Source organism: Lepisosteus platostomus, chromosome 1 (genome assembly GCF_059453375.1).
Source record: "Lepisosteus platostomus isolate fLepPlt1 chromosome 1, fLepPlt1.hap1, whole genome shotgun sequence".
NCBI classification, from domain to species: Eukaryota; Metazoa; Chordata; class Actinopteri; order Semionotiformes; family Lepisosteidae; genus Lepisosteus; species Lepisosteus platostomus.
Window position 1 is genome coordinate 58,806,053 of NC_142611.1, and position 21,243 is coordinate 58,827,295.

A 21,243-nucleotide genomic window follows, 5' to 3' on the forward strand; every position below is an offset into this window, starting at 1 on the left:
AATTGAATTTTATAGAGCAAATGTAAATAGGATTGTGATTGTACTGCACTTAAACAAAGCAATAAAATGTGTGACCTTCAACTTAAGTCATTTCCACAATTCTGATTGACTCTTAATGTGTTGAGCCAGTCCCCTGCTGCTACACTTACAACACAAAGATATCTGCTATCAGGAGCTGTAAAAGAATGAGTGTCATGCTGCTGTGGAGGTCATTGAGCCTCAGCTGGGAAATACAGTACCTAACTTGTCATTCTGAGAGAACTAAGGAATAGCTATAGCAGTTTTGTTATTACAGCAGGAAGTTCATACATGCTATAATGTAAATATATATGAAAAAAGTCATTACATTTCTGGTATGGGGGGTTGGATAGTCCAGTTACAACTTTTTAACATAAATAGTAAATTATTTACTTTTTACAAAGGAGAGGTGACTTGCTCCTTATACTTTATGTGGATAAAGTCCAGCACTTGGCTTATTTCTTTCTGTTACCTTATGTATATTGCCCTTCAAAGTTTTTGGGACAGCAAAGTCGAAAGCTAGAGTTGAGTTTGCTCAGATTTAAATGTTTTCAAATCTATTGGTGAATGATCATTTTGCTACAAGTCTCACATGGTGTAAACGGAACATATTTTTATCAGGTGTTTTGAGAGTAGCCATGTGCATGGTGGTGAAAGAGGATTTGGGTGATATCATTTTGTGGCTTAATAAATAGCTCTGCTTTATTGGTATGGTTATCTTAACCTGGAATTGCCTCATTGTGAGAAAGTTATAATAAAAACAGTATACAGTGTGTTACTTATAGTTTGATTTTCCACCTTTTTGTTAAACTTGACTAAGACAAAAGTCTTGATTGTGTGGGATGAAATGTGTGTATTTTTTGCTACACCCTGAACAGAGACTGTTTTCATATTAATCTCATATTTCATATTTCATATTTTAAAAATCTCTTCAGCCTATTTTGCTCCTTTTTATTTATATATTTGATTTAAATTGTAGAGAATAGAGAACTATAGAACTGAGGTCTTTATCATTGCATGCTAAAATGATCTTTTTCTGTCTTTTTTATGTTTGTCTATTGTTTTGTCCAGAACGTAAAATTATTTATTTTTCCCAAATACATCTCTCTTTTCATTCTTCCTACAACTTCTAGTTTATAAGCTTATTTCAGAGGTCTCCAGTGGGCCTTTATGCTTTTGGTAATTTTTGCCATGTGTTGTATTATAAATCTCCTGACATATTTATCATATTATGAACAATCCTTTTACTTCTCCACTGTGTGAAACACAATTGCAGTGTTTACTTTTCAGTGATTTGTGAAAGTATATAAAACAAAGGTCTTCCATGCTCTTCTCTTACTGAGGAGACACAAAACCCTTCAAAAGTAATTATAGTTTAAACAAAGCTGGATTCCTTGAATAATCAGAAATAAATACTGAAGACTTCATATTCTATGTATGTTAATACAGAATGTTTTACAATTCAAGCCACCTGAATTGCTTTGTATTGACCGGTCTTTGTAGTTGTATATGACCTCACTGACTAGTCACATTCCATGGTGGGTGAATTCGTTTTTAGACTAGGTATGCTGTCTTTCGTCTTCCAGCTCTCCCAAACATACAGTAAATAAAATTCTATTAAAAAGAAGCGATCTCATGTTTAAAATGTTTTTGTGCTTTAACCAGCACAGGTTACCTCAGGAGCAAAGCTCGCATCCTCCTGTTTTAAATAGTGTTTTCCTGACCAGATATTTTAGTGATATGTTATAAATCATGAATATTAGATCAGGTTTCAGTAAATTACTTTTTTTTGAATGATCATTATTTTTGGTTTTAATATGCAAAACAAGCCAACAGTAATGAATAAAAAGATATGCAACCTGTAGTGCAGGTTACATCCAAGATGGCAGCCAGCCACTATCCTGTCATTGGCATTTCTCAAATGAGTATGAACAAACACTGAGAAACTAAGGTACTTTAGGGTAGTCAGTGAGTATGAGCTCATAGACACATGGTAGAAGGGAAATTCTCAGGTGTGGCTGATTCACACAGGATTAAGTTTTGGTCTACATTACTATAAACAAAAATGTGTTCTTAGCTCAAATTGCTTAAAATGCTGTCAGAAATTCCAAATTTCTTATCACAGAACATTACAATTTTTGAGAACAATTATTATCACTCAGTTATAATAAGCATAAAAAATTAAGTATAATTTAAAGAGTTTAATTGACTGAAGCTCTGGACACATTCGATTATTCACTGTTTACACTGTCATATTTTTGAAAATCTGTTACAAAATTAAAGTAAAATCCTAGTCTTAGCACATATAATTTTCACTAAGCTGAAAGTTGTTTTGCTGTGATACAGACTGCTGGGTGAGTGGAGGTATGATTGAGAACAAAGTCAGCTCACTGTACTTTTCTAGTGATCCTCCAGTTGAAGAAAAGTTAAAGAAAATGGTTAATTTCTTTAGTTTATTTTTTAACTTTGTTTTATATATTTTGCCTTTAACATTACCAGCTTCTTACAAGTGAAACCCAGCTGTACAATTTCCAGTTCAGTTACTTGAAGGATGTTTTTTTGTCTTGTAAAGTATACAGTAGCACTGTTTCGTTATTCAGTATCATTCTAGTATTTGAAAGTTTATGTAGTGGACCATTAAATTATTGTTCTAACATTGTCATTTTTTTAGTTTAATAAACTGGCATGCATTTCTTCACCTAGAAGGAATCTAGTACCCAGGTTTCAAAAAGCTATCATGGCAGATAGTCATAAATATGGTTCTCTTTAGGCCTACTGAATTTTTAATTTTAGTTTCTGACTGTCCATTAGATGGCAGCATGTAACTTAGAAGAGAGCTTATTGATAATTCTTAGCATTCTAAGTATTACTGTTTTGTAATACAGCAGATACATTTTATTTTTCTGGATTCCCTGGCATTGTAAGCAGTGTGATAAAATGGGTAATACTTGAAAACTACTCCAGAAAAGGAAAGGCACTCCAGAAACACACCTTTCCCTTCTGCACAACATCACCTGTACACTGAAGAGTATAGTCTTGGTGTTCTAAATGAAGTTCTTGTAAATTCACATTTGTTAAATAGGTCTTATTGCTTATTAGTATTTTTATTTTAAAAACATGCATGTCCCATTTTTAGTTGGTGGGGAAAAGAGGCAAGCTAAGGGTTTTCACATTTCTGATTGGGTGTTTTGGTCAATTAAAGATTTTTGTCATTAGAATTTGTACTGTTCTTCTGTAATAGCACAGGATTTTCTTTAATTCAATTTCTCTCATTTCTTTCCTTCATTTGCTTTACTTGTGACACTCGTACCCCAGTGGTGTGAGCGTGAGTCAGAAGAAGAGAGGAAGCCATTTGGCCTGACAAGCCTGTTCGGCAGTTAGGAGCTGATTGATCCATTGGATCTCATCCAGCTGTTTCTTGAAAGAAGCCAGGGTATCAGCTTCAACTACTGGGTGACTTCTAGTCTTTTAACTCATTCATACCTGACCCCATTACACAGGAGGAAAACTATCAACTTTCAATTCAATGGCTTATGACTCTTGATTCATCTAATGAGAATTTGTGGAGCATAGCTTCCAGCAGGTGATTTATTTATTATCCACTATTTACCAGTGGAAAAGGGTGGATATCTCATTAGGGTTTTCTTTGGTTTTTCTTCCTGCTGCTTCCAGACTACTTGTACGCTATGGCGTGCACTCCTGTGGTTTGAATTCCCAGCATGTGGTTACCCATAGTAATGGCACACGCATGGTGTGTGTGTGTGCTTTTGAAAGGCTACTTGGCAGGGAAAGAGGCCACTAATAGTTTTGAACCCGCAGAAGAAGAGACTGTGGGAGGGATGGTCATGTTGTCTTTGCAAACCCCCTGCCCTGTTTGCCGAGATTGAAAGGCTACATTCAGGAACAAAGATTAATTTCTTCGAAATCTGGTCGTCTCACTTTCCTATCATCAGACGGACTGTGTTCTTTTTATTTTTATGTGGCTTGTTTGCTTAAATGGGAACATGGGGGATATTTAAGTCATGAGTATTTAATAGTGGCAACACTTTATTTGAATATTGCTCTATTATAGCTTCATAATCCCATAATTAGTGCTATACGATATTGAAATCAACTCAATTATGCTTTAATGCAAGTGACATAACATGCATAGGAGGTCATGGCATTTGTTTTAGGATCAAAAGCAATAAACCATGCTAAAACAAAGGTCATGACCTCTTACTCACATTAAGTCATTTGCGTATGTCCCTAATGAATTATGTAGCTTGTGCTTGTGTAGCAGTTATGAAGGGAAGATGAAGAATTTATGCAGCAACAATCAAATAAACCGTTTTCTAAATGTTTTTACACAGGTACATCTTTATATTATTTGATTCTAAAATGAATTCAAGTGCATACATTTCCAGTATCAGTATTTTTATAGCTGGTAGGTTTCCAACTTTTGTACTGTTGGAAAAGGAAGGCAAAAGTGAGTAAGCAACATTTTTATTCATGTATTTAAATGGCGATTACATAACTGAACACTGAATGTAAAGCTGTTGTGCTCCACCTCTACCTCAAACAAGGGGAGGTTAATTCTTGTGCTGTGAATGTATAATACACACCTTTAGGCAACACAGTTATTACACAAACTAAAGATTTTATTGAGAAAGTTTTCCAAGTCCTTACTGGGCAAATATATCGAGTAAATGTATGCTGTATTTTATTTTGTAACCTTTATTTAAAAATAGATGCATTTTTTGTGAAAAAGTGTGCGTTTGCAGTGAAACAAAAGGCTTTTTTGTCATATATTTTAAAACTTATACTCTCACATACAATGTGTATCCCAAGAATGGTCCCAGACAAGTAAATACATTGATGCTTAGCATATTTGTCCAAAATGACGAGGTAAGCACCACAAGATATGATTAGAATATGGTAACATTACTAATGTGTACAAATTTGACACTTTTTCTAAATACTGCATCTCTAAAACATTTTTCAATAAAATGGTAAAGGGTGTCATGTAATCATATAATAGTCATTTTACATTTCTTTTATTTCAGTTATTTTAAACTACATTTCAATGGAATAAAGATTATTTAAGGAAATTAAAGACAGGATATTAAGTAGTGTATTGAAATTGTAAATTTGCATTTCTTCTTTTAATGTCGTGAAAGGAGAACAGCCTGTTAATTTCCAGCTTCCCTAGTGTGAAATCTGTGTTTTCAAAATGCAAACAATTATTAGTCTTAGTAGTCAGATATAAGTTCAAACTGCAGTTTCATAGTGTTGAAGCATCTTAAGGTTTTTGGAACAAGCAGAGGTTTCAGGTCTTGTGCTGTTATTATTAAAGTAAATAATAGTTGAGTATTATAATATGTATTTTACTCAAATTTTGGCTGTCTTCAGTTATTGTAATTTAAAGATCATTTTCAAACGTCAGAATCGTTGTGCATTTTCCTTTCTTTTTCCCCCCCAGAGTGGAATTAACCTCTGCTGGTTCCTTGTGCAGTTGCACACTGGGCAGCTCCCCTTTAGAACCTTCTTAAGATTTCATGTCAGGAAAGCTGCGATCATTTTTGAGTCATTCACAGTACCATAGAAAGTACCTTTGCGTGTTGCTAGTGTGAGTTTCTCAAATGTCAAATGGTTTTTAACTTTGTTATTGTTGTGTGTTATTGTAGGAGATTGCGATGGCTGAGGAATCCCCAAGAAATACTGCAGCTGAAATTTCAGTGACCAGTAACGGTGATGCTGACGAAATGCATGAAGATATTTTCCAAAGGGTAAGACCATCTGTGCGTGCAGACAATTCAGTTTCATTCCTCGTCGTTCCTTTCCGTTCCTCCATGGTAAGGCCTCACAGCTCTGGTGATGCTCTGAAGCCTTGTCCTTCCAGTGCATTTATAAGTGTTGGCATTAATTACCTTTTCCACCAGATATAGCAGAGCTTCAGTAGAGCTTCATCTAGAACATCCTTTACTGAATGTACTACTTTACATGCCTGCAGCTTGATATAATGAAGAATATTTCCAACTCTATAATATTGATGAACAAAGTAAATGTTCTAGTCAGTGTTTTATTATTTTCCTTACAGAAGATGTGAGATCTTAAATTCCAGCGTAATTCTGTTGAGTCTTGCAGAGGTGTGTATACAGTATGTGAAATGTCAGAATTCTGAAATGCATTCCTTTTTGTCAAAAAATGCTTTTTATCAAACTATTTTTGGCAAAAGCAATTATTTTGTTCATAAACACTTCCAGCATCATTTAAAGATGAAAACTCACCACTACAGATTATTTTGTTTTATTCCTGTCATTTTGGGGAAGGACTTAACAGGTCTTTTACATTGCAGTTTTATACACTGTACTAGAAGTATTTAATACTGTGAGAAGATTTAGAATTTCTGAAAACCATCAGGGAGAATTGCTTTTCTGACATTTGTTAAATTCTTATCATATTTGTCATTTCAAATTATATGCTTATGTGAGTTTTCTTCACAGTAAGGAACATCGAAGTGCCATTTTGCAATTTGGAACATGACTGAATATGCTGTGCTCTACAAGAGGTGTTCAAACTTATTTTCACAACTGTGAAGGATGGGAAAAGCATTTTTTTTGTCAAAGTGAATTAGGATGAAGGAAAAAAATGAACTTTTAAATTATGATGTATTGTTAATCACTTCTTTCAGTTTCTTTAACAAGTATTGTATCACAGATAAGTTTTATTATTAGCAAGGATTCAGCTTTACTTATAGTGCCACAATAATGCCTCTTATCATTCTTTTCCTTCAATGAAAAAACTCTGCAGGGGTGAGACAAGGAATCAGCTGGAAAAATCTAAAAACAGAACTTTAAGGCATTTCCAATTCCTTTAATGAAAGTCCTGATTGCTTTCCCCAGCAGTGGAGAAGTATGGTTTAAAAAATAAAATACATATTGACTTCTGGTATTTTTTCACCTGTCCCTAATTATCTGCTATAGAAAGAGGACTGAAATTATATTTCTACCCACAAAACTACTTGTGCAGAAGCCTGTCATTATTTTGTTTGATTAATGAACTGTGAAAAAATTGGCAGGAGTGAAACAGAAGGAATGAAAATGCTTATGCCAGCAATTTAAATGACAGAAGATTAGTTTGTCTTGGAAAGCAGTACAAGTTGTACTTGTTGTAAATTTGACACTTTCACAGAAGCAGAATAGTGAAATGTTCTGTACCCAGAATATTTCTTAAGCTTAAAAGGTATTTCTGTTAGAACATTAAACTCCAAGCACATAAATGGTATTGAGTACAATTTAGAAAGGTAGTAGAATACATAAAAGGCCTCCAAACAAAACAGTAATGACAGAACATGCATTGCCTTAGTATCACAATAGTTGATAATTTTGGTTTAGTGCTACCTTACATCCCATTAACAGTTCCTTGGCATGAGATAATCTGTTAATGGGGGTGATGCAGCTAATGCGTAACTGTATCAGGCAGTAGGTATTGGAATACTCAATATAGAGAAGTCTCTGTATAAGTTCAGCCTTAAATCAACTCACATCTGGCAACCCACTGAAGCTAAGCAGGTGTGAGCCTGGTCAGTACCTGGATGGAAGACCTCCTCGGGACAACTTAGGTTGTTGGTAGAAGAGGTGTTAGTGGGACCAGTAGGGGGTGCTCATCCTGCAGTCTATGTGGGTCCTAATGCCCTAGTATAGTGACGGGGACACTACAAAGGCGCCGTCTTTCAGATGAGATGTAAAACCGAGGTCCTATCTCCCTGTGGTCATTCAAAATCCTAGGATGTTTCTCAAAAAACAGTAGGGGTGTAACCCCAACATCCTGGCCAAATTTCCCATTGACCCTTACCAGTCATGGTATAATTAACCTAATAATCCCCATCTATGAATTGGCTTCGTTACTCTTCTCTCCTCCCCGCTAATAGCTGATGTGTGGTGAGCGTTCTGGCGCACTATGGCACTATATCATCCAGGTGGATGCTGCACATTGGTGGTGGTGAAGGGGTAAACAGCTTTGAATGGAGTGTCCAGAAAAGTGCTAAGTGTAAGGAAATATTATTATTAAATCTTTTAGAAAAAGACAATAGCCTTGCCTTAGAAAGATCAAGATGCATCATTGTGTAATAACATTGTGTTTAAAATCTACTTTGCACTCATGTAATGACCTGTTTAAGACCATGAGAATGATAAAAACAAGAGGCTGCCATTCGGCCCTTCACGTTTGTTGGGTAGTTAGTGCATTGATCAAAGAATCTCATTCTGCCATTTCTGGAAAGCCAAGATAGCCTTTAAAGCAATATGGCTGGGTAGCTTGTCCCAGACTCCCACAACCCTTTGAGGTCAAGATGCCTCCTGCTCTTAGATTTAAATACACTGCCACAGAGTTTCCACTTCTGTCCTCTGGCTGGTGTTTCTCTGTTTATTCTGAAGAAATCCTCATGATGAACCTTTTCAGGGCTTTGGAGGATTTTGAGTAATTGTATCAGGTCCTTGACTTGCAGTCTTTCTTATTTACTTAGTCTTTCTCCTTTAAAAGGAAATGGTTCACACCTAAAAGGTAAAGATCTAAGTTTTCAATCCCAGGGTAAATCTCTGCCTCCTTTACAGTGTACACAGTGACTGATTTTTAATTGAATGTGTGGTTTCCTCCTTTTTATTATTTAGGGGTTATTTGTTGATGCTTTGGAAATGGATATGGATATTGATTAGGGATAATATGAAAGTCATGCCTAGAATGTAGAACAGACTGATTCAAAACTGCATAACTGTGTATCAGAGTTTATCATGAAGGAAAAATACAGTTTATAAAATAAGTGAATGCTGGAGTAGATAAAGATTTTCTAAAAGTATACCTTTTGTTGCTTTTTACATTTGGTCTAAAGACCAAATCTTTGTAGAGTCAAATCTCACAATCAAGCCATTATCGTGGTAAAAAATATCATGTATAGTTTAACGCTATGTTTTGAAATAAAAAATTCTTGAGTATACAGCTATCAGAATTACTTTTAAATGCGACATTTTCTATTACCATAAGAAAGCACATGAGTAGGCTGACCTTGCAACTGTTACTTTCAGTTTTATTTAAAAAAGAATTGGTCTGCTCCATCAATTGCATGTGCCAGAGTTGGCCAGACCTAGTCTTAGAGAACAGTATTTATAGATCAAGACTTACAGCAAATCTCGGTGTCTGATCATCTAAGCAAGTAAAATTGGTTCCAGTGGTTTACAAGGTGTTCATAATTTCATTCTAAATGGTGCCTTAATTAGCACATTAAGCAAGTTCTAGGTCTTTACAGAGTGTTTTTGGTGATTTAGCTGTTGCCTATAATACCTGCAGAATTGAATCCCTCCAGGACCATGATGTTACCCTTGACATTTGCTATATTAGCTAAAGAAACGGTTCTGGAATACAATCTTCAGTATTCATATGTGGTCAAGATGTTTCCATTTCAATTTCACATCCATTTCAGGTTAAACAGGAAGTTTGTCACTTTGGCTTGAGAAGTGGCTTTACACATCCGATGCATAAAAGTCCATGCAAACAGTCTGATTCTCACAATTTGAAATTAATCACCAATCCAGGGGATTAGTCCAATGCCAGAACACATGCCAGGTAGTTTTAACTCGGCAGTGAAGCACTAATCTGAACATGATTTGCATAAGAAATCATGCCTTAAAGGATCACTTGTGGTTTCTTTCATGACTATGAAATCTGATCACATGAGAAATGAATTAAATGAGAACACAATCTTGCATTATTCTTTTTTAAAAAATGCTCACATTTAAAGCATGTATTAAAGAAGAGAATTATATTCAGTTAAGTTATAAAATGCAGCTGTGTGTGATGACAAAAACTCTTGTGGTATGAGGGGGCACACCTTTAAGGCATTATTTCTTTGTACGTTAATGCAGAGACCTTACAGTAGTGTGCATATAAAAGATATGGTTCTTTTTGGCTATTTTGTGGGATCTTTTTTTATAACAGTTTCAAAGGCTGTTTTGCAAGGTACAGAAATAACGCTATAACTTCCTTGCAATGACATCTGATTTGAGAATAAGACCACAACTGAAATATGGTAGAAATAGTAGACAACTCTCTTCTGTCTCTCTCTCTCTCTCGAACCTTTTTTAATACTGTTTCCAACACAGTTCAGCCATTAAGTGGTGTTTTAATATACCTTGTACTTTTTTAATTGTGACATAGTGATGAAAAGCTGTTTCTGATTAAGCTGTACCCAAACATTTAGAATAGTATCTTATTCTCTCCATTTACGGTGTCTGCTGGAATAATCAAATGAAAAAAATAGATTTTTTAGAGTGGAAATTAATAAGATATGATCAGACTGTTTTGAACAGTTGCTTAGCAAATGATGTATGTATTTACATATATGTACTGTTGCAAGCTCATGATCCAGACTTTGTCTGACAATAATGATGTAGGGTTTTCTGTTTGAACGGTACGGTTGTTAATCAGTGCCTTTAAAGGTACATGGAAGAAACTAAATTATCACATGAGCTAGTCTGAAAAACATTTTGTTTTGAGTTTATACTCCATATACTCCAAAATCATATTTCAGTAACTATGAGACAGGTGACGGCTTAAGCACCTTAGCAATGTCAGAACCTAGACAGGTTGATAAGATTTTCACAGCTCATTTATGAGCCTACATTTCTAACAAAAACCTGACCAACTTCAGAATAAAGAGGAATAATCAATTTAAGTGACCAACGAGGTGAATTTTAGTTTATTAAAATTAGATTAGTGCTCATTAGTCAAGCTTTTTTCCTGAGAAATGTTTATTAAAAAACAAAATGAAATTTATTGGGACTTCACTGTCCCAATACTTTTGGGGGTAGTTCTAGGTATGACTGTTCAGCTGACTGTCAGCATATTTAAGGTATTGTATTCTGACCAGACATTGCCAGATAAATCCATGTGCGTTGGAGAAAGAAAAGAAAAACATACTTCATTATAAGTATTGAATTATTTGTCTGGTGCCTTCATATGGGGTGACTTACAGGTCTTACATTTTTTTGTATAGTATGTGAATGTGTTTCCTGAAGAAGATGTAAACAACCTGTATTTTTCCCTATAACAGTGACGCAATACAGATGCGGTTTAGTGTGCTTCCTCTTTTAGCTGAATGCCTTGAGTGAGTTTATCCAATCAAACAGTTGAAGATTTGCAATGTTTTTAGGTAGATATTCACTCAGAAGGTTGCAGATGCAGATCATAAATCTCAAAAGCTGCCTGTGAAGTGTCTGGGGTAGCGATCAATGGACGTCTATCTGATAACCGATATCTGATAGCTGTTATTGAGCAACTGCAAAACATGACCATTCCTTGGTTTGCAGCACAAGAATAGATGGACTTATTATGCACAAGTATATATTTAGCTATGTATTTCAATTTAACAAGTAAAAATGTCAACTGAAAGGATTCAGAGGTGCACATTCTCAGGGAAACATTTCTTAGAAAAAGAGAAGATTAAAAAAGGAAAAGTATACCTGGGTTAATGTAAGAATCCGAAAGAAAAGCATATATTTGATGCTCACAGACTTATGATGAAGATTATGAAAGGTATACATAATTTACGGTATTATCGGTTGCTGTGACTTTAAACAACTGTACTGTTGGAACGGTCTTTCGTCCAATATGAAGAGATGTGGAACAGAACCAGCTGCAACTGACAAGGCTTGCAAACATGAGCCTTCATAAGCCACATAAAGTAGGAGCCTCTGTGACACTTGAAACGTGCGGATGAAACCATGGCGTTCAGCTAGAACAGATGCTGCAGAGGGATGCTATACATAACAAATGGCATAGGGAAAAGATAGGAAGCATCTTGTATGCTTCATGGATTCTGTCATTGATTTTAGAAAACAGGAAATCGCATTTAGCAAAAACAATGAAGACACATGTTTCTTAAGTAAAAGTAATTATTATAAGCCTCAGGCTCTGGATGATGTTTTAAAATGATCAGTACACTAAGCCATGTGCATAGCTGTAATGGCTGATGAAACATAGTAGACTTTCCAACATCTGTTTATTTTTAACAGGTAACATCAGATATGTTGCTTTTTCAGTTATGACAGACAGCTATGCAAAAGAACGGTTCCTGAATTTTGTATACGTGACAGAAAACAGTCATCTTACAGCTTGGATACAGAGCTTTGTTTACTGGAACATTCTGACATGTTAGTGCTCCAGTGTGGAATAACCATACTTTTCATTCAATGATATGTTTATCCAATGAATGCAGGGTTGTCACAAAGCTACGCAAGAAAAGGCTGAATGAAACTTTTGGATCTATTGGTAATCACATGAAAGAGATGGGTTGAATGGCATCTTCTGGTTTAAAATGTTTGTTTTTAAAATTCAAAAGTTAGAGAATGCATGAAAGTTTTTCTTAGTCTTGGAGAACTGGTATTATTGTGTATTTAGATTTTCAGAAAGCTATGTAGAAAGCTACATAGGGCCCAGTAGAACCAGCCAGATGTGTGTGTATATATATATACACAAGGCTGTTATTCATGCTGAGGTAGTCTGAGAAAACTGTCCAGCTCCACTAATTCAGGAGATCTCATGTTGCAGTTGTTTTCTCTGATTTGGTCATTTTGTGCAGTTGTTTAAACAAAAAATAATATTTTACTCTCACTTTCTCTATTTATTATTTATTTATTAAATGTAGGACATTTTAGCTGAACAGTGAACCTGAAATTCCTTTGCATGATGTTAAACTGTGGTGAAAATGTTAGTCAAAGGAGGAGGATTTTTAAAAGAATACATCTTGGTCATTATTGCAAAGTCATAATACATACTGAGTGTTGGGCAATAACAATGATACAAATTGCTTTAATTAAATCATTTTGCTAGGTAGTTAAATGTTCTCTGACTTGCTACGTGGTACTTTAAATGGAGGATAAGCTGGCTGGGTATTCAGTAGTTACTTTGAAATTGAAAAGCTGACTGTATTAAGTGCTACAAGGGTAATAGATTTTGTCAGTGAAGTGATGAAGGTGTAGCTTAATGACTGGAAATTACTTCAAAGCACTTTCATATTGCAGAGAGCAGGGAAAAGGGGCTTGACTGTTTCTCATGCACTGCTCACACAGCCTTTACTTTATCTGGTATTTACAGACCTGGCACCTAATTTTTTTTATCTAGACCGAAAAGAATTTACAAATGCTTGTAAAATTATTCTGAGGGCAATGTTTTTTTATATATTGGTCAACTTCAAGAAAAATATTTTTCAGTTATATGGCTTTTGGTAAAACGTTTTGGAGTTTCCTCCAAGTATGGCAAGGGAGCACTGTTTATCGAATTAAGGAAACTATTGTAAAGGGTAGAAGGCCTTGTTCAGCGTGAACAAAATGGTGTTGCTGTTAAATATTGCGTGACAATATGCACATCTATGGGTTTCTGAGTTTTGCCTAGGCTGTATGACTATGCAATACTTAGCACTGATTGCAACAGTCTATGCAAAGGATTATTTTTTGATCTGAAGGTAGTATTGTAGATTTCCAGTACTTCAGTTTAAGGAAAAGGTGAGTGTGCTTTTGAAATTTCATTCTGATGGTATCAGAAGGAAATCAGAATAAAATATTTATGAACAATTGTGCTTGTGCAATTCCACATCTTCCCAAGCTTTGAAACAGGGAAATATAAAACTGTGGCTTGCATATCTTGAAACCATACAGGAAACTGAATGTGTTCATATCTTAGGTGTTAATATTGCTGTGTTTGCAGCCTGTCACCTTTTCTTATTGTCAAGTTCTGGCAGAAGTGCCAGACATCCAGGCAAGGCAACCAGCTAGCTAAAGACTGTTAGGGTGAAAAAAGGAATGCAAACTGCAGATAGCCTGACTTCATTCAAGTTGAAATTTTTTCATAATTCATAAAATGGTTTTAGGTGTATTTCCCTATAGTTTTTCATTAATCAATCAGATTTAAGTAACTGCCTCTTTTCTGTGCTTACCTATATCCTTAGCTTTCTGAAAAATGACTCAGTTGTTGTGTTAAGTGAAGTATTTCTTGGTTGCTGTTACTATAGTCAATGGTTTTAGTAATGGGATCCATCTCTCTTGATATGGTAATGGTGTTGTTACTTCTGTGGCTGTCTTAATGTCTGGTTTTCTGATTCTATGCTCATTTAATTTTTATCATTTAACTTTGTCTTTCCATGCTGCTGATGCTGATGCCCTGGTTTCTTTCAAGAAAGACCGGATAAGATCCTCAGATCAATAAGCTACTACTAACCAAACAAGCTAGATAGGCAGAATGGCCTCCTATTAGTAACCTTTTCATGTTTGTGTTATTAAATAATTATTACATTTTGGCCTCATTTCTTGTTAAGTTGCTGAACTGCTGTTTTGTACATTTTAAGCTTGATATGAAGCATTAATATGATTTGGTATTATTTCTGGATTATTTGAATCACAAATAATAATAACAATTATATGGCAGAAAGAGTATAATTTCTTGCTAGAAATATTATGTTCTCTGAGAGCAAATTTTTGCCTTTTCTGTTTCATTAATGCAGTTTGAAAACTACAGTTAAAGAATTTAGTTACAGTGTCTGTTTTCTGTGAAGGTTTGTGATTAATAATTCATCATCTGTATTAATTACACCTGAAGACTGGTGTAATTCCTTAACTTTTCTGAATTGTGAGGTTAATTGACTGATGAAAATGGAAGAATATACTGTATGTGCTGTTCACTACAACAGCAACAGCTCAGTGGTTTTGTTGATCTTGTTTCCATAAAAACGTTTCCCTTTTTAAAAAGATCATCTACAGTAAATCCTTGGTTTAATCGGGGGGAAGGGGTGTCCATTATTGTGGAATGTTCGTTAAATCATGCATGCCTTTTTTTCATACCAAAAACACACTTATTATATGAGGAATATATATATACTATACTGTATATATACTTTCTTGATCTTTTGACTTATTGTTTTAACAATTGCATTCATCATTGTGAAAATTGTTATCATAAGCTCTTTATTTCATGTGTCATACATACATGCTTTAGCGAACTTCATATAGTATGAAAGACAAGCAACATCTCTTCTAAGCAATTGACCTACCCCTCTAGGGTACCATTGATATTCCTGAATTTTAAACCTACGTAGTATTTATTTCCTTATTTTATTATTTGTGAATTGCAGTGTTATTGTGAGAAAAGTATGATATTTCTGATTTTGCAGACAACACCAAGGCAAAAATTAACAGTATAGGAGGATAAAGTTCTATATTAAATCGAACAGAAGAAACAGACGTGTTATGGATACTAGAAGTACTTAATATCATCATATTACCAGGGCCTTGTGGTGTTTTACCAGTTTACTTAAGGAAACAAACAACCCTATTCATAGGTCATTAATATAACACTTCAAACAGTTGCTCAGTTGCTCAAGACAGGGATAGAACCCATCCATTCATTTTCTTTATCCAGTACATAATTGTGGGAGGGATAATACCCAAGGACTAGAAAAATGCTGATGTAGTGTCCATACATAAAAGGAGAGATAAGCTGAGCCAAGTAATTTTAGACAAATAAATCTTACATCTATTATTTGGTTATGAAAACAATAATTAGAACTAAACCTGTCGGTCATCTATGGAAATATGATGCTAGTTAATACAAACAAGCTTCTAAAATATGTAGGTCTTGCTTAACTTGATATCAGTCTTGGAACATGCTGGTATTCACAGTAAGAATGAATGAACAAGAGAGTACTGTTGTAATGTTCTAATTGGGGTGATGTAGTGAATTATTAGAGGTATTTACATTTGGATCATAGCCTTTCCTAATTTACATTGATGATCAAATTCTGTAATGAGTTAACTAGTCATGTAAGCAACCAATAACAAAATAGGAGGATTAGTGCAGAATTAGCAGCCAAGGTAACTCAAAATGTTTCAGAATTCTGAACTGGGCAAGCACCTTGTAATGACATAATTTAGACAAGTGTATTATATTTATTATGAGATACTATATGCAGTATGTACTCCCTGGACAGGACACCAGTCCATTGCAGAACACACACACACACACACACCAGAGCTAATTTTCCCAGAAGCCAATTAACCTACCAGTATGTTTTTAGACTGTGGGAATAAACTGGTGCATCTGGAGGAAACATAAAATCCATGCAGATAGCAACCTACATCTAGAATTGAACCCTGGGGCCTATCGCTGAGGGAGCAGTGCTAACCACTGCACCACCATGCTGCCCTACGACAGATGTTTAACTTATAAAACTCTTCTCCTTTTGACATTTAACCACTGTGAGTCCGAGACTAACATTTCTGTCTGGCTAACTGCAATTCAGATCAGATCCTAACTGTAGGCTCAGTCAAGCGTGTACCTTGCTTACATTTCATGTTTAACATCACTGTCCTCTAAAATGGGAAGATAAAAGACAAATAAAAAGACTATTCTTTGATATTTACATCAAATCTCAGTGGTATCTGTAGATTAAACTGATATCCACAGTAAAGGTTGGTGAGTGGAGAGCAACATGTAACAGCTTAGTTATACTTATATTTATTTGTAAAATATAATTGCAAAATCTGACCTCAAAATCGGATGTGATTAATGAGATTAAAGAAAGTCATATGTAGTTCTCATAGTGATGCTTGATAAAATGCCAAGAACATGCTAGCATTTTAAAATATAGAGTTTGTAATAGTAGTTCTTTATACAATATATCTAACATATTTGATTTTTTTTGTAGGATTTGACTCACAGCGTGCCTGGAGGCTTGAATTTGTCAGAAACGCACATCACTTCCAGTAACTATGGAGCGACAACAGAGGGAATCATAGAATCAGGACCATATAAAGGTATTTTGTTTTGCAGGCCTTAACAATTTGTGTATTGCATAGCAGTTTGGTGCTACTTTATGCATTGTACAGAAATGATATTTCAGTTGCAGTAAGTCTATCATTGTAATCTATACCTCCATAGTAAGGCCTGTAGTGTTGGTCTTATTCCTTGGCAGCTGGATTACTACCTTTTTAACCACGTCTCATAATCTAAGCAAGGCTGGGCCTGGTCAATGTTGGAATAAATGGGAGACTTCCAAGGAAAACAAAGAGCTGCCACTACAAGAGGTGTTGATGGACCACTAGGTAGTACTCTTCCTTTCTGTCTGACCAGAATTTCAAAACCAGCGCATCAGTAAGTTTTAAAGGACCAGTAAGTCCTTCAAAAAAGTCCTGACTGGTCATTAAAGTTGGTGGTTGTCCTGGGTGAATTATACATACTAGGCTCTCTGAAATTCCCCCTTAATTCAGGTGGTAAAGCAGTTCCTGACTTCCCCGCTTGATCCTCTGTGTAGTGGGGCTGCTGGTGATCAATGACTGCCTAAAAGAAAAGATAAGAATGCACACCCCCAAACTTCAGTGGTGATGATAAGAAAAGAAAACAATATACAAGTAGAGTTGGCTCTACGTCTTAAAGGAAAATACCATTTGTTTGAAATTGGTTATAATAGGTTAGTGTTTTAGTATAAATAACAAGTTTCATATGTGAAAAGCCAATTAATTACATATTTAAACATATAATAGCTGCCACATGTCACCCAGGTGTGTGCTGCATTTCTTTGGTGGATGAAATGGGTCCCCTCCTGTTTGTGGTGCTGTTGTGTCCCTTGGGATGAAAGTGGCTGTACTCTATATGTAGTGATATTTCTTATTAGCTTACTACTTTTTATGGTGAAACATAATATTGAGAGACCTACGGTATTAGATCAGAGGAATCTGGTTTTGGGGTTGCCTTCATTTGTAATTGAAATATCTTAATTCAGTGGTATGCAAATTCCACAGAATCATATGTTCCACACACTACAATGCTTCTGTAATGTGCGGGCACTTCTGAAAGCAAAGCCATTGGTTTTTGTATATTCTCTAAAGAGCTGTCCTTTACTAGAGGTATCAAGAGGTGATGTTTGAATTTGAAAAGGAGGCACACAAATGACTGCTAATTTTCATTTATTGCTTATTCCTTTCATTAACACTTGCTCATCTCACATGAATACATTGGCTCAGTCTACTCTTGGTAACAGCTGCATAAGCCCTCTTTAAAGCACATAAGCACACCAGGTGCAGCCTGTCTACAAATAGCTTACAGTTTATGTTTCTCTTTTAGTTGGTCCTGTGAAAAGCAACATATGTTATAATCATTCTGGGGATTTGTTGGAGAGGTACTCTCAGTTTTTGTAGTAAAATTACAAATGGAGTTTTGTTTAAAATTACTATAACATAAGCGTAGTTTTGGCAATTATACTCCAGTTATACTTTTTTAAACAAATCTTCAGGGAAATCTCAGCCATTTCTGCAGATATACTCCAAATAAAGAGTCAAGGTGTCATGGATAAAAAGAAACGGAATATCTTATATAAAAGTTACTTGAACTGTATTTGTAATTCTGACATCTTTAAGATTAAAAGTTGTTGTTTTAGTGTGGCTCAATACAACTTTATAGTTGGTTGGTTAGACATGATAGTATCTTGGGAATTACTGACTTATCGTAATGGAAGAACAATTATATACAATTCCCATTTGTAAAAATTATTTTAGGTTACAGTATGTTGGCCTTTGAAGACATCTATAAATATTTTTTTTAAAAGCCACATATAAATGTTCAGTTAGCTAGCAGCAGTATTCTTGTTTAAATAATCAGATCTTAAGAACATTCCAAAGCTCTCCGGTCCGATTTTAGTTTGCGAGATGTCAGTTTATCATGGCTGAGACCATGTTTCCTATGGTACCGAAAGGTTTCTTGATAGCCACTTGTCCTTGCTCTCAAGATCTGTGCCATTATTCAACTCATATTTACTCCCATATGTCTTCAATATGTCAAGCCTAAGCATGTGGTAATATTGCTAACTGCAATGTGGTGGAGTCTTTGCAGAACCTGGAAAAGGGCACATTGGTATGTGCAATGGGCAATTTCGACCTCTTAGACACTAATTCATGCTTAGTGAGAATGGGTATGTTAGCATTTAAGGGAAGATAATGATGGCACAAGTAAAAATCCTTTTATTGCCTTGTGCCAATAGTCAAGTTGTGAAGCAACACTAGCATGTTATTATGAAGAGAGCCCGTAAGTGAAGAATAAAAAGATAACCACTCGCTAAGATTGATTTGCTGTTATTTGGCATATTTTCTGTTTCAGCACAGGTCAGGTCCCAAGGGTACCTGACTAGAGATGTTCATCTCGTACTAATTCATAGAATTCAGTGTAATTGCATTTATTGCAGGAGTATGTCAGTTTCCCAGAACAATACCTTCCCAAAAACTTAGTTATACTTAGATCAGTTATGAAAAAGAGGATCTAGCTTGTTTTATTGCTTGTATTCATCGTTCCGGGGATCACATTCAGCCATTTTCTTGTAATAAATGCAGGCTGTTAGTTTTGACGATTGCTTCAGTTCAGGGTTGCGTGGTTGTGCAGTGGTTTGCATTGCTGCATTCCTTGCAGAACTGTGGCCCTAGGTTCAGTTCTTGGAGTTTGGATGTTCTCCACATGTTTGGCCCATGCTTGCTTGGTTTGGCTTCGGTGTTCTCAGTGACCCTGTATTGGATAAAGCGGTTAGAAAATGGAAGGATGGCTCAGTTACGCCAGTAACTGGCTGCTTCATGTCATTATGATGTGAGCTGGATTGAAAATCGACAGAGACACCGGCCTTCCACAGCCAGCACTGGCAGCCCTGTTTTAACCTGTCAGAGCAAGACATTCCTTTAAATCCAGGAATGTATATGTTGTTCTTCTCTGGACAATATTCTAAATAAGACCTTACTACTGCATTATGTAATTTTAGCATAGCAGTGTTTTATTGGAAGTCTACATTTCTGATTATATAGGTTGCACTCACACTTAGTTTTTTTTTTTGTTGCTTTCCCGCATTTTCTCGAAGGTCTAAATGGTCTTAGTCTTTTTTATCAATGGCCTTTTATCTGCACGCAAAAACCCGATTCCAACATTTTATTGTTCGGTGTTGCCCAAAAGTGCTCGTATTCTAAATGAGATTTTGCTAGTTCACTGTACAATTCTACCATGTAATACTTTATATAGATCCTACACTTTTACTAGATTTCTTACCATTCTCTTTGCTTTTTCTGTTGCGTTACATTGTCTAGACGCAATGAGTTTCCACATAAACACCTGGGATTTTTCAATATAGTACCACAGTACCGTATGTATATGGTACTTATTCATAGTACCATAGATATAGTACCATCTTAGCTCAGTGTATTTAGTTTGTATTTAGTTTTTCATTCTATTTCATGTTACATCTGTGTTTCATTCTATGCTTTTCATTGTTATTTTCCAGATGTTTTTCATTTAACTATTTTAGAATTTTTCTATAAAGCTTCCACTATTTTCAGTAATTCTACTATTTGGTTTCTCATAAAAAACTGGACATGTTATTAATGATACCAGAATCCATATCATTGATTTAAAATAAGAAGAGCAGTCATGCTCATATAGATTGTTGCTCTGTGTCCTGGCTCTTGTATAACTATATAAAAAGATTATTCAGAACCAATTAAAACATGAAAACATTTAACTCCATTATGTTATGTCTATAGACTAAAGGAGGATTAAATTAATCTGACACTGAGCGGATGAGTATCATTATATTAAATATGTAAGTCACTGCCAGTGCAGAAGTGATTGCATTTCCTTGATTAGGAGAGGATGTATCCAATGATTATTGCTTTGAAGAACTGAGTCACTTTCATGGTTTGGTTGCAAGACAGTAATACTATAGAAAGAAAAAGGATAAAGGTGAATATAATTATAGATTGTTTTTATAAGGTTTTGTTTTTCAATGTGAAACAAGGATTGAAATTGTCTTCAATCCAAATCCCATGGATCTATTTAGTAGTATTGATCATCTTTAAATACATGTAGCAAAGCCACCTGTGTGTTTTACCTCCAGCACAACAGGCGTGCTTTAACTCCAGGGGAGCCTCTGTTTTAAGGCCTGAAAACATCAGATTTTTAGATAGAAAAAAAGCAAAAGCCTAACAACCAGTATTTCTAATTTTTTGTTTACCATTAAGAAACGTGTCACTTTACTGGAACAAAAATATCAAATGCCAGTAAACTGATTCCTAAAGAGTTCTATTAAGTGAAATTGGAGCGTCCATTCTACGCAACTCTTTGGATCTGTGCCAGGACCTCAGCTTGGGTATCGGTTTCTGCACTACACCTTTAAAG

The 21,243-nt window shown here is 35.3% G+C and overlaps 1 protein-coding gene across 4 annotated transcripts in view; it reads left to right on the plus strand.

Annotated features, from left to right (window-relative positions):
• arfip1 (ARF interacting protein 1) overlaps positions 1 to 21,243 on the plus strand; it is a 50,236-nt gene that overhangs the window by 11,091 nt on the left and 17,902 nt on the right. For 3 of the 4 annotated variants that reach the window (XM_088633194.1, XM_088633193.1, XM_088633196.1), the window contains 2 exons: positions 5,685 to 5,786; positions 16,748 to 16,856. In XM_088633194.1, the coding sequence (XP_088489320.1) occupies positions 5,694 to 5,786; positions 16,748 to 16,856 (202 nt within the window). In that variant the 5' untranslated portion in view covers positions 5,685 to 5,693. Of the gene's footprint in view, positions 1 to 223; positions 320 to 5,684; positions 5,787 to 16,747; positions 16,857 to 21,243 lie in introns of those variants that run through there. The other variant, XM_088633195.1, reaches the window with a different exon arrangement.